The 12,203-nt window shown below is 41.0% G+C and overlaps 1 protein-coding gene across 5 annotated transcripts in view; it reads right to left on the bottom strand.

Moving 5' to 3' along the window:
- rell2 (RELT like 2) overlaps positions 1–11,888 on the bottom strand; it is a 16,673-nt gene extending 4,785 nt beyond the window's left edge. The window contains exons 1-3 of one of the 5 annotated variants that reach the window (XM_042214438.1): positions 11,656–11,888; positions 11,496–11,554; positions 3,037–3,246 (exon numbers count right to left, since the gene is read on the bottom strand). In XM_042214438.1, the coding sequence (XP_042070372.1) occupies positions 3,037–3,232 (196 nt within the window). In that variant the 5' untranslated portion in view covers positions 3,233–3,246; positions 11,496–11,554; positions 11,656–11,888. The other 4 variants (XM_005948277.3, XM_042214437.1, XM_042214439.1 and 1 more) reach the window with 4 other exon arrangements.
- Positions 11,889–12,203: the final 315 nt, after the last annotated feature.

The following is a 12,203-nucleotide window of genomic DNA, read 5'->3' as shown; positions in this document are numbered from 1 at the left end:
TCTGTCACCTTCATTTTGTATGATACATTTAAGGATCTGCTCCACCGTGTCCTGGTTCTCTTCATCCTCATCTGAAACACAGTAAAACAAACACATTCATCTTCTAGCTGATAAATTCCTTTTATTTTGTTCTTAAAACATACGAGAGTGAAAGTCAAGATATGGGCCTGAATGCAGGACCTGGCAGCAGGTGGCAAGCAGACCAGCCAACCATCTCTGGAGCTCCACTATTCAGGTTTACTCTGCTGGCATTTGTCTGTACCAGGACAGCCACAAGGTAATGGGGCTATTTACTCAAAGCTGGGGATCTGGTGTGTGAGAGCATGTCCACACACCAGTGGGCGTGGGTGCGGAACAAGTGGTGGTGGTCAGATTTCTAAAGTGTGCCGTAGTTCAGTCTGGAAGGTGCTCAGCTGATGTGTGTCATCAAAAGAAGACACTTCAGTGATTCTTAATGGCAGAAAGGCCATGTACTGTCAGGGAGAGACTCACCTACTCACTTCTGCTTTTCAGTGCTGCAAGCAGCAATGCTAGCCGGCACTGTAAGCTAGAGGCACGTGATTCACGTCACTTCAGTTTTATTTGCACACCGCTTATTGCAGTATAACGCAGGGAGTGTTCAAGGTCAGCTGATCCAGACCCAAAACGGAAAGCTTTAAGACTAATCTTAACATTTTATTTTCATTGTCAGAACAGGGACCTGGAAGTTGAAGGCTCTGCCTCCCATCCTACTTTTTACCACAAGTAAAGTGCGCTCTAACGAGGTACTATGCTACACTGAGGCCTTTAAGATAACATGGAATTCATCCCAGAGGAAATGAAGGGAAGCCAGTAAAACTGCTCTCTTTCTAGTCCCCGTCTGCTCCCACTGCAGCATTTGGATCAACTGAAGGATTTTCTGGGAGTTTTTAGGTAATAATAATTATGATGAATTACAGTAGTCAAACTACAAGTAACAAATGCAAGTGGTAAATGAACTGGTTGTTATACAGCGCTTTTCTATGCTTAACTGCTTTCTATCTAACATTCACACACATACTTCGATGGATCCATCGGCGAGCAACTTGTGTTCAGTATCTTGCCCAAGGACACTTGGCACGCAGACTCGAGCAGCCAGGGATCAAACCGCCAACTTTCCGATTAGCGGATGGTCTGCTCTACTATCTGTTAAGCTACACGACTGGCATCTCAGCTTCACGCTAAGACCGAATGTTTCTCATTTTAAATTTACTGTCACGGGTCTGTGACTCAGTGTTTTGCGTTTGTTGATTAATTTATATTCTTCGATTATTGTTATTCAGGGTTTTGGATATTCCTTAAGTTGGCCTGTGTATAATCTCAGTCTCTGGGTTTTTCTCTCTGCCTGTCTCATGTTTCCTGTTTTATTTTGGGTCGAGTGCAATAACCTCAGTTTTATCTGAATTAAGAAGCAGGAAATTAGAGGTCATCCAGGTCTTTGTCTCTTTGGTGTGTGTTATCTGAAGCTGGGTATCATCTGCATAGCAGTGAAAATGTCTGCTATGGTTTCTAATAGCAATGGGAACTATTTAGAATTCAACTTATTTTTAATTATGTAGCGCAAACTCAAAACAACAGTTGCATCAGTGCGCTTCATATTGCACGGTAAAGACCCTGCAACAATACAAAGAAAGAGAAAACACAACAACCCAAACAGTGGGAAGGAAAAACACCCGTTTAACAGGAAGAAACTTCCAGCAGAACCAGGCTCAGGGAGGGGCATCTATCTGCCACGACTGGTTGGGGTGGAGAGGAAGAAGAGACAAGAGATTAATGATAACAAATGTCTACATGCAGAGAGGTGTATAAACACATTGTGGGTGGAAAAGGTGAATGAAAAACAACATTTCCACAGAACGCTGTGGAACTTTATCATTCCAGCCTTATTGTGTTATGAAGACTCCCCGTGAACCAATTGGAGTCTATTAGATAGTTATGTAATAGACTAGCTACTAACCAAACCACTGCAGTGCCTTAATATGTGCAGCACATACTATAATATCTGTAATAAAATATTGTGCTGGGGTCTAGCGCAGAGATGAGTCCCCCGCAGAGATCATAAGATCATCTGTAACCTTCACTAAAGCTGTTTCTGTGCTGTGAATTTGAAACCTGACTGAAAGTCTTCAAATGAACCTCTGCAGATGATCTGTTAGCTGCTTACAACTACTCTTTCAAGAATCTTCTAGATAAAAGGAAGGTTGGAGATATGCCTACATTTAGCGAAGACAGCTGCGTCAAGCGATGGCTGTTTAAGTAACAGTTTAACTACTGCCAGCCTAAAGTCCTGTGGTACGTGTCGGTATTTGGACTAACAGACGAGTTCATTTATTAAGGAAAAGATTTTTTGAGGTTAACTCAGAACAACTGGAGCGAAAAATGTAAATAAATATCAAGTATTGAAAGCAGCTGCAGGTAGTGATACATCTGCGAGATGGTTATGAACAATTAAAACATTCATGAAAGGAAAGCTTTGCTCAACAGAGCTCTGACTTTCAGCCTGGCTACAATCACTGATTACCAGTAAGATGTTCTAGTTCTAGGCTAAATGATGATCTTTGAAATTAGCGAGACGCTATTTCCTCTCCAGCTTACGAGTCATCTGCTTTAACGTGCACATCTGTGACATGACAAGCACACGAGCACAGCCACTACGATAGATGTGTTAGCAAGCTAACAATAGCCCACTGTTTGTCATTGTTGTGGTTAAATAAATGAATGCAGCTTTAATCCTCTATTTATGTTACTGACAGACACTGTCACACACAGCAAAATGTTTCTGTTCGCTCTGTATTATTGTAGAGTCTTTATCTTACAATATAAAGCGCCTTAATGCAACTGTTGCTGTGATTTCTTGCTATACAAATAAAATTGGATCATATACATTACTCATAGTACTCTAATAGTAATCTATTACAAATGTATATGTAATTGTCACATGCACAATAATGCCAGTATGGCTAACTGAAACCTTATTTTACTTTGTCTTCCTTGATTAGCCTTTTCTCTCCAACCCACCATCTGCATTTTCTCCTAGCTTCTCCTCCTCCTCCTCCTCCTCATCCCCCACGTCTGTTCGACAGTGATAGCCCTTCTTCTTCAAGAGGTGGCAGATTAGGAAGCCCAGCAGTCCCGTAAGAAAGAAAAGGAAGACCACCAGAAACATTATGTAGGGTGGAGGCGTCCCTGCCCCCATGGCTTCTAATTCAGTCATAATGTGGCTTCAACCTGAAACAAAACAGAATCCATGTCATCCTTGAACTCCACTGTTGGGACAGTAATGATCTAAGAAATGATCTATTTTTTCAGAGGCTGCAACATTAACATCAATATTAGGTTAAGAGGATAGAGAGACTCCTCCAGCAGAAGTGGACGTGAAACAGAGCAGGAAGAAATGTGTGTCATACTACGTGCATGCCTCATCTGTATTAGTTAATGCAAATGCCACACACACATCTACTGTTGTCTTATTATAGGCAGTTAGGCTGTGAAGGGTTGTTTTCTAACCTTTAGCATGACTACGCTTTAACAGGGCCTATGAGTTGTGAAAGTTACGCACGTGTTTTCTATCATAAACTAATTATTATTTAGTTGAAAGTTTTGTCATGGTCCTCCTGTGCGTCTCCACCATCTCTCTTTGTCTCTGCGTCTGATATTGTGCTTGTTGCTCTGTGTGTGGGTGTTTTTACCGGCCTCACAGAGGCGGGATCCTCCTGGAAGCTCCGCCCTCTGCACCTGAATCAATCAAGCACCTGTGGCTCAGCTGGCACTCAGCTGTTTGCTACTTAAGCTGGGACCTGACCTTCAGTCTTTGCCTGAGTGTTGTCTAACTGTAGTCGTCTGCACTGTGTCTCTCTGCAAGGCTCTGTTTCAGTTTACTGGCTAAAGAGTTTAATGCGTCTCTTCCTGTGGCAGGACGGCCCAGTGGAGTTTGGAGAAAGTGTTTGTTGCTTGGCGGATTCTCGAGAGACTCAGAGGATCGGGAACTCGGATTCACCGACCTTCCTTCCAGGGAATTTTGTACAAATAGGACTTTGTATAGAGTACTGTCTGCACCAACACTAAATAATCTCAGTCCTGCATTTGAGTCTGGCCAGACAAACCGTGACAAATGTACCTTTATTTAAAACACCTGTTTGTCTAATTCAGAATAGTCTTAAGAATTATATATGTATCTTACATTAAACCTAATAATTATTCTATTAACACCAGTAATTGTAACACTCATATAATCTTTTTAGTGGTATTTTGGATTATATTACAGATTGCGTGAAGTTTTTTTAAACATACCAACAGAAAGCCATGGAGGCAGACATGATTAACAAAAAGATCCAAAGATGTATTTTGGATTGCATTAACCCCACAAACACAAAATCCAACTAAGCCCACAAAGAGAATCCAAAATCTCCTGGAAATAGGAGTAAGAACAGGAATCATGAGGGAAAGCAAGCAGGCTGATGACACAACAAATCCCACACACGTGTTCATGTAGTTCCTGAAATAATTCCAAATCATTGACATTTTCTTATGGTTAAAAAAAAAGCTTATGTGTAGTAGATCTTAGACAAGCACAGATCTGGAAAAAGGTGTCACCTGCAAACGTCTCAACCGCTCAATCTTTTTCCTTCTCATTGTTTACCATACTCGTCTTATTTACTTTGCTTTGGTTATTGTAAAGTCTCTTAGGCTCTGCCCAGGCAACAGTTTCACCTACAAATGCACATTATAGGTTCAGAACTCAGCTTTTTGTCTGTTAAGCAACAAATATTCCTGTAACAAATATTTCTTACCAGGTTCACTGCCTGCGTGGACACATCGGAACCTGTGAAAGTCTGCGATGTTACTAAAAAACAAGCTACTAAAAGAAACCAATAACAACAAAGCAAAAACGCTGTTCAGATTTAGCCGATAAACATTGTTTCCAATGAGTGTGGTGGATAAGAAACTATCATACAGCGTGTGCCCCTCCAGTCTGGCTTCCCTTTAGCCCCACCTTTTCTGTCTATCTCCAGAGAAGAGATGGGGGCGCAGGGCAACCACGTCCTTTTTATTCACAAAAAGAAATGTTACAAAACTTTTACAAGTAAAGCTTTATGCCTGTAGTACAACTTGTGCTTTAATGTAGTGATACTACAAACTGTATCATAGAGAAAGGTTAGAGTCATGTATTTGTAGTATTACTGTGTATATGTACATTTTACATAACGTGATTATGAATAACATACTTGCATACATGTACTGTATGGTGTAACATATGACTGCTTATCAGTTTGGCCCTCCAGCTGGCTTATCAGCATCCAGTTACGCCCTTGCATGCATGCACACACACACACGCGCACACACACACGCACACACACACATGCACATACACACATGCACACACACACATACTGTATTAGCACTTGTTCCCTTTGAAAGTGTTTTTAAGCAGTGATAACAAATATCATTAGGATCATATTCAAAATAGAAAATCTTTGTGAATTGAATAGTTATGTGGCAATTATTCAAAATGTAAAGCTCACAGAGGAGGCAAAAATACACATCTTTACTTGAGTAGAAGTACAGATACCTGTGTTAAAAAATACTATCGTAAAAAAAATTAACTGTAAAGCTGATTCTATGCAGGACTCAGAGATGTGAAAAGCCAGCTATGATAATCATGGCAAAGGAAAGTGAAGGTGTTTGCTAAAGGTTCCAGATGCCCGAATGACAGGAAAGATTTGCTTTGCAATGTTTCTGAGGTGGAGAAAGCCAGACTGGGTGAGCTTAGAAATCTCAGATTCAAAATTCAGTATTGGTGAAACATGATAACAAGGTTCTTGGCAAATGTTTTGATGTCGCTGGAAAGGGGGGCAATGTACTGACTGACCTCGTTAGAGAAAGCGTCGAACACGAGAACATCAGCTTTACTGACACTGAGATGGAGCAGAGAGAGGGGTTCGCTGAGGTATGAGAAGCTGCTGAGAAAAGTAAAGCTGTGTGTCGTCTACATAGCAAAGGTAAGAGTGTTAAGTGAATAGCCTGAGGGTTATATCCATCTCTCTCTGCAGATAAGTCAAGCAGGACTAAAATAAATGTTCATCTTCATCCAAGCAAATAGGTCATTTTTACTGAAGCTGTTTCCGTGGTGTGGCTTTGTCTGCAACCAGATTGGAGTTTACCAAACATACGGTTTACCTCAACTAGCCAAAATCTGTCAGGAAAATCAGACTCAGACAACAGAACTGAATGAGAGACCTGGGTTGAAAGGGCACCGACCTGAACAATGACCTGATCCTGTCGATCTTCCCAGTAAAGTCTTTGCAGTCAATAGAAGCTGTGGCGTGGAAGGCCACAAACTGAGGAGTGTGGATTGTGTTTATTTCCACTGATCAAACTAAAAAAATGAGATGTTGTTGGTTCCTTAATGAGCTGAGTGTGGTTAGGAACTCCCTCATGTGGAAGTTAGAAAGAGTTATAACTGCAGACACACTTCAGAGGCAGAAGCTTACACAGCACAGTCATTAGATTATTATTAAAAATGGTTACTATGAGACATTTCCATCTGCTTTTTTATTGATAAGCATCATGATTTTAAAAAAGGACACTTATTTGTACTTGTTGCAGAGACTGGGCCTCCCTTTGGATTCTGCTTTTTAATTCATTACCTGCGCTCTGACTGTTAAATGCCACCAGGATTGCAGCTGAAAGAATATTAACTAAAACTGTCTTAAATATTTAATTATAGGTTGTTGTCCTACTGATAGAGTTGGACAAAATCTGTTAAGTACTTTTTTCTGACTTTCCTTCCTTGAATACTCATGCAGTGCTTTTAATACTAGACTTCTGTGCAGTGCTGTTCTTCTTGCACACACTAATGTCTTGTCTGCAGCAGCCATGTTGCATTCAGACTGTGTTATGAACTTTTCCATATTTTAGCATGTATAATTTTCCCTTCCTGTGCTGTCAGTACACTTATTCATAATGATAAAAGGTCAGAGGGGAAACCGCATGCTAACTTAGCGAGCTGATAAGCAGCTTTGCTCTTTCTAATTCCCAGATAATTGAAAGATAAAGAATTTAGTAAACAAAAAATGCAAAACAAACAACACCGTATTCATTTTGTAACCTTTTGACCTTTTTATTTTTATAAGTTACATTCTTGGCGTGAGCGTTTTGAGTGCATACTGCCAGAACTGTCATCAGGGATGATTTGCCTTTGCTGTATTTAACATTTGATTTAATACTGTATTTAACTGAAAGACTTACTCCTCAGTGTTGCACTTCTCTGTCTACAGGCTGTATTCTCAGAGATTTTCTTCCCTCTTCCTCCTACTTTCCAGTCCCAGCCTCTCTTCCTTTCCTTTTTATGGAATTCTGTTTAACGTCTGTTTTTCAGAGCGAATACTCCAGGGGCTAAAGGGAACCCCAAGAGGAGTAATGTCTCATAGTTTGTTTGCTTTTCTAACTGAACTGTTCATTCTGTTCATTCATTTGGCTGTTGTTCTCATGTAGAAGAACATGCACTACAGATGCATTTTTATAGCAGTCTACGATGAAGCATTTACACACAAACTAGAAACGGATTGGAAATACTTGTGCACTCACTCTGAAATCTTGGGGGGAGACATATTTAGCCTCACTTGGTTTTCTGCAGCCAGCTAGACCTTCACCTGCTCCCAGTTATATTGTTGCAGCCTTGATTGCCACGGCTTCAGTGCTGACTCACTCGTCACATGGCCTTCGTGGATGACAGACGCCTATTCGGTTGTTTTTTCTGAAGTTTCGAAGACTTTTTCTCTATGAAATGTTTTGTGAGGAATTTTTCATAATCAGAGTGGAGCATCTGAGCACAGAGGAAACTAGCTTGTAAATTTAGGATTTCACATTATGCTCATTTTGGAGTATAATCGACATCTCAAAGGACTCTAATAGCCAACTTGTAAATGCAACACCCAGCATTTCATCTAACTTCACAGTAAAAACACTTTCTGTCATATACAAAAGCAAATGTCATTCAGCGAGCGCCTCCTACCCGACTCCCACTGAATCAGCTGATTTTTTTTTTAACTTAAACATATCTGATGCAGCCATGAAAATGATGTGCCTTTTTCTTGTACATAGCTAGCTACATACTTTCATCATTTTTAATCTCTCATAACTTCTTAAGTAGAAGACTTGGGCACACATCATAAAGCCAATCTCTCTTTTGGCTTTAGCAAGAACGAGCACTCAAAGGACATTTTTAAAACCCAATAAAACACATTACAAATGCTGTAATAGTTTTGATCAGCCGTCTATACCACATGGTGATATGACCCTTTAAATATACAGAAAGAGCACTATCCAATTTTCCTCAAATAAACGATCGAAAACAGATCCTGTCAGGAGTCACACGGACAAAACCAGACACAAATCCATCCAGGATCACAAAAGCAGTTTTGCTGTGATACATCTCATAAGAATGATGCTCAAGGTCAGTCATGGAAAACAGGCCTTCATTTCTGGCACTTGCAGTGGATGTAACGTTTGTTTCCCCGTAGATTTAAACAGAGCTTAAATTTGTTTGAAAACCTTGTATACCCGCCTCCTGTACGTAGACGTTACAAGGGATCAAAACTTCAGTCAAAAGAACACAGTTGTAAGGCCCTGTAACTAGGATCATTTTAATGGATAAGTGGAATGGAAATTGCACAATAATCAGATCAGTCAGAAACTTTATTGTCATTGTCACGAGAACAACGAAATGAAGAATGGTCCCCGATCATTGCATCATCCCTAGCAATATCAAAATATAAATAAAACAATAAAATTCAATAAATAAAATGTTACGTTATTGTACAAAATCCCATCAGGTGAAACTCTCAGAATGACGGAGACACATTATCACACTAACAGTCTCCTCTCTCTCGCTCTCCCATCTTAAAGAACCAAAGAGCTCAGAGAAGCAGAGAGATGACTCAGCATCCTCATGACCTCAATAGTATCTCTTCCCTGTTTGTTTCACGATATGCTTGCAACGCTGCCTTACGTCAGAGAACGGTGACATCAAGATCTATAACAATTTGCATGTGCTACATCAGAGAGGGAGGAGAACGTTCTAGACCACTCTGTTGGTAGTTTAATGTTAACTTTATTCTGTTTCTATAATTAGCTTTTAAAATGTCCATGGATATGAAAACTGAGCGGCAAGGACTCATTTTACACAGTAAAACTCCCAACGTGTTTAAACTGGTTAACATGAAAGTACTGCTAGTGATAATACAACTGGTCAGATGGGAACACGTTTACATCATTCTTGCTTCTCCATGATGTCTTTTATTGTCTGCATTTAACAGTGTTATTACCTGAGATAACTCTGGTCCCACCGTACATATTTAGATGAACTTCTTTCTAACTGGACCAGGCTTTAAGGCACTGCAGCACTAGCTGCACTTTTCAGCCATGTTATCTCAGTCTTTTATATACAGTCTTTGTTTCCAATATTTTCACACTTTCGAGTATAAAGGGATGATGGAACACTGTGTTGCATGAGCCGGTGCATAATTCGCCTCCGTGGTGGGAGGAATGCATCACACCATTTCTTCAGATTTGTCAGCAGCTGTACTCATGCTGGCGAGGCTCTTTTTTAACTTACGTCAAAGGTTTTGTAGTGGATTCAGATACAATACGTTGGGAGGGCCCTGAAGTCCACATATTTTCCTCTTGAGCTTATGAAAATATAATAACTTTGCCTTGTGGCATGAAACAGCAGCTGATGTTAAACTGTCGCCACAAAGTAGCGAACATGGTCAGCAGTACTTAATGTGGTTGCAGCATTAAGACCATGACAAACAAAACACTATTCCACATATTACGATGAGCAACGAGTACTCGGCAGGTTAGGCAGTGGGTCCATGCTGTTGCCCCCCCCATCTGCAATCTCAACAGAAACTGCAATAGCCAATGAGCAACCTGTTTCACAGTCATACCTGCCCCCCTTCATCACATCGGTTTGGTTTGGTTTTTCTAAACCAAAACGACAATATGAACACACTCATCTCTAAGCATTTCCTAGTTAGTTAGTTAGCTAGGACTAATTAGGCAATACTTAGCTGTATATAGTTAGACAACAAAGCCCATTAGTTTTGGCTGGAAGCATGCACTTAGTATCATCACACTGCCATCATAATAAGCTGTAACAACACTGCAAACTAGTAGCACAATTTCAAGTGTTTATGTTCATCTTAACCACAGACTGTACGTAAAGGTTGGACACAGCATTTGGTTAGTATTTTATGACCAGCTGCCATCTTGGTACACTATATTGCCAAAGTATTCACTCATTCATCCAAATGCTCATTCCTTCCATTGCCACATGTGTATAAAATCAAGCACCCAGGCATGCAGACTGCAGACTGGGTCCCTGTCAGGGACTAAGACTGCATAGAGCCGCTGCACCCAAGCCTTACATCACCAAACACAATGCAAAGTGTGGATGCAGTGGTGTAAAGCACGCTGCCACTGACTCTAGAGCAGTGGAAACACGTCCTCTGAAGTGACAAATCAGCTTCTTGCTGGAGTGAATGAGACAAAAAACTAACCTGGAGAGTGTTTGTTTATGTCACTGGGGGTGTTTGAACTGATTTTTTTATTCATTCATGTGGTTATTTATTCTTTGGAGCTTCTGTTGTTTTTATATTTTCATTTCACACCCAGTTATGAACAGCACATGGCAGTCATTTCTTTAAGTGGCTGAAATCATTCATATAGTTCTGTATATACAGCTTGAATCATATCAGCATGAGTGCAACCTGATAAATATTTGACCAGCTTCCTGTGGGGGGGCTGCGAACTCTCCCACTGCAAAGCCGCGAGGAGAGGAAAACCATTCCGGGGAGGGGGGATTTTTATTATTATTCTGGGCCAGAAAATCATTAATCGTATCTTAAGGGCATTAAAGACCCGCTGGAGCTTACCTCTTAGCATCAAACACACCGACTTGTTTTCAGCACCGATTATAGATTACGACATCGCTCTCTGATTGTAGTGTGCTCCAAGAGAATCACCAAACATAATTGGGAAATGTTAAACTTTTATAAGTTTTTTTTTAAACCCTGCAAATATTTCATTGAATCAAAGACAACTGCCTTCTCAATCGGGTCACACGGGATCCATATTCCCGTTTCCGAAATGTACTGGCAGTCCACAGCCTGAGATTCGTCCCTGCTTTGTGAAGATTTCTAAAGTAAATGTAACACTAAGATTGGACGAATTAGTGAATCAAAGTCAGCCGAATTCACAAGTGCTGCCCATATATTCCTAAAATGCCGAGCACTCTATTTTATTCGATAAATGTGCCGTCTGAAACGGCACAAAACTTTAAATCCTGGTGATTCGTAATAGAGTTTGGCGCGTAATTTTTCTTAGCCTCGAAAGGCTACAGCACGGCGTGTTTCGGGTCTGTGGTCTATGCCATCATCTACCGTAGCGCTGATTCACTCCATTATTCAGCTCACCTGGTCAACAGCAGCAAAAGCCCACCAGCATCCTCGTCACTGTGCTCACATTCCGATACCTGAGAGGACAGCGGTCCCCCACACCCAGCGTGAGAACGTCTCCTGAAGGTTAAATACGAGGCAGTACCACAACACAGACACACCTAGCTCGGATCCTCACCTTCAGCCAGGCAGGCTGGGACACAGCCTGGTCCTCTCACACTCAGCGTACCTGCCGGTTTTGATAACGTCCCATACTGCAGCCTTCTCTCCGTGTCCTCTGGCCCGAAGGGGACGATGAGGTTTGCTGTCAGCTGAGGAGAGCAGGATGACAGGAAGCTCGGAGGCATGTGTGCTCCATAGGCAGCTAGTGCTGCAACTTTGAATTTAACCTTTGTGTCTCCAGTCAGCTAAGCTGCAGGCTGACTCTTTATGTTTCTCTTTCTGCTCGTTTAAAGATGTTGTCAGGTGGGGACATGAATATTTGATTTTTCAAAGCCATTTTTCTGATAGACTTTTATTATAGACGTGACTGTTAAAAGAATAGACTAAAAAAAGTCGCAGGCTTTAAGTAAAATAAAATGCACATGTTTTTTGGGCCAGTGGCCAGCCATTCATCAGAACAGATAACAGCAGCATCTCTGGGGATGTGAGGACTGAGGAGTTATATCTACAATCTTTGTTTATTGTCCAGCTGGATCAGCTCACCATGCCTTCTTGTTTTCTATT

The sequence above is a fragment of the Haplochromis burtoni genome, unplaced genomic scaffold, assembly GCF_018398535.1.
Source record: "Haplochromis burtoni strain Fernald_Lab_line unplaced genomic scaffold, NCSU_Asbu1 Contig_562, whole genome shotgun sequence".
NCBI lineage: Eukaryota > Metazoa > Chordata > Actinopteri > Cichliformes > Cichlidae > Haplochromis > Haplochromis burtoni.
The sequence above is the reverse complement of the archived record's forward strand: the minus strand, read 5'-3'. Positions and strand labels throughout refer to the sequence as shown.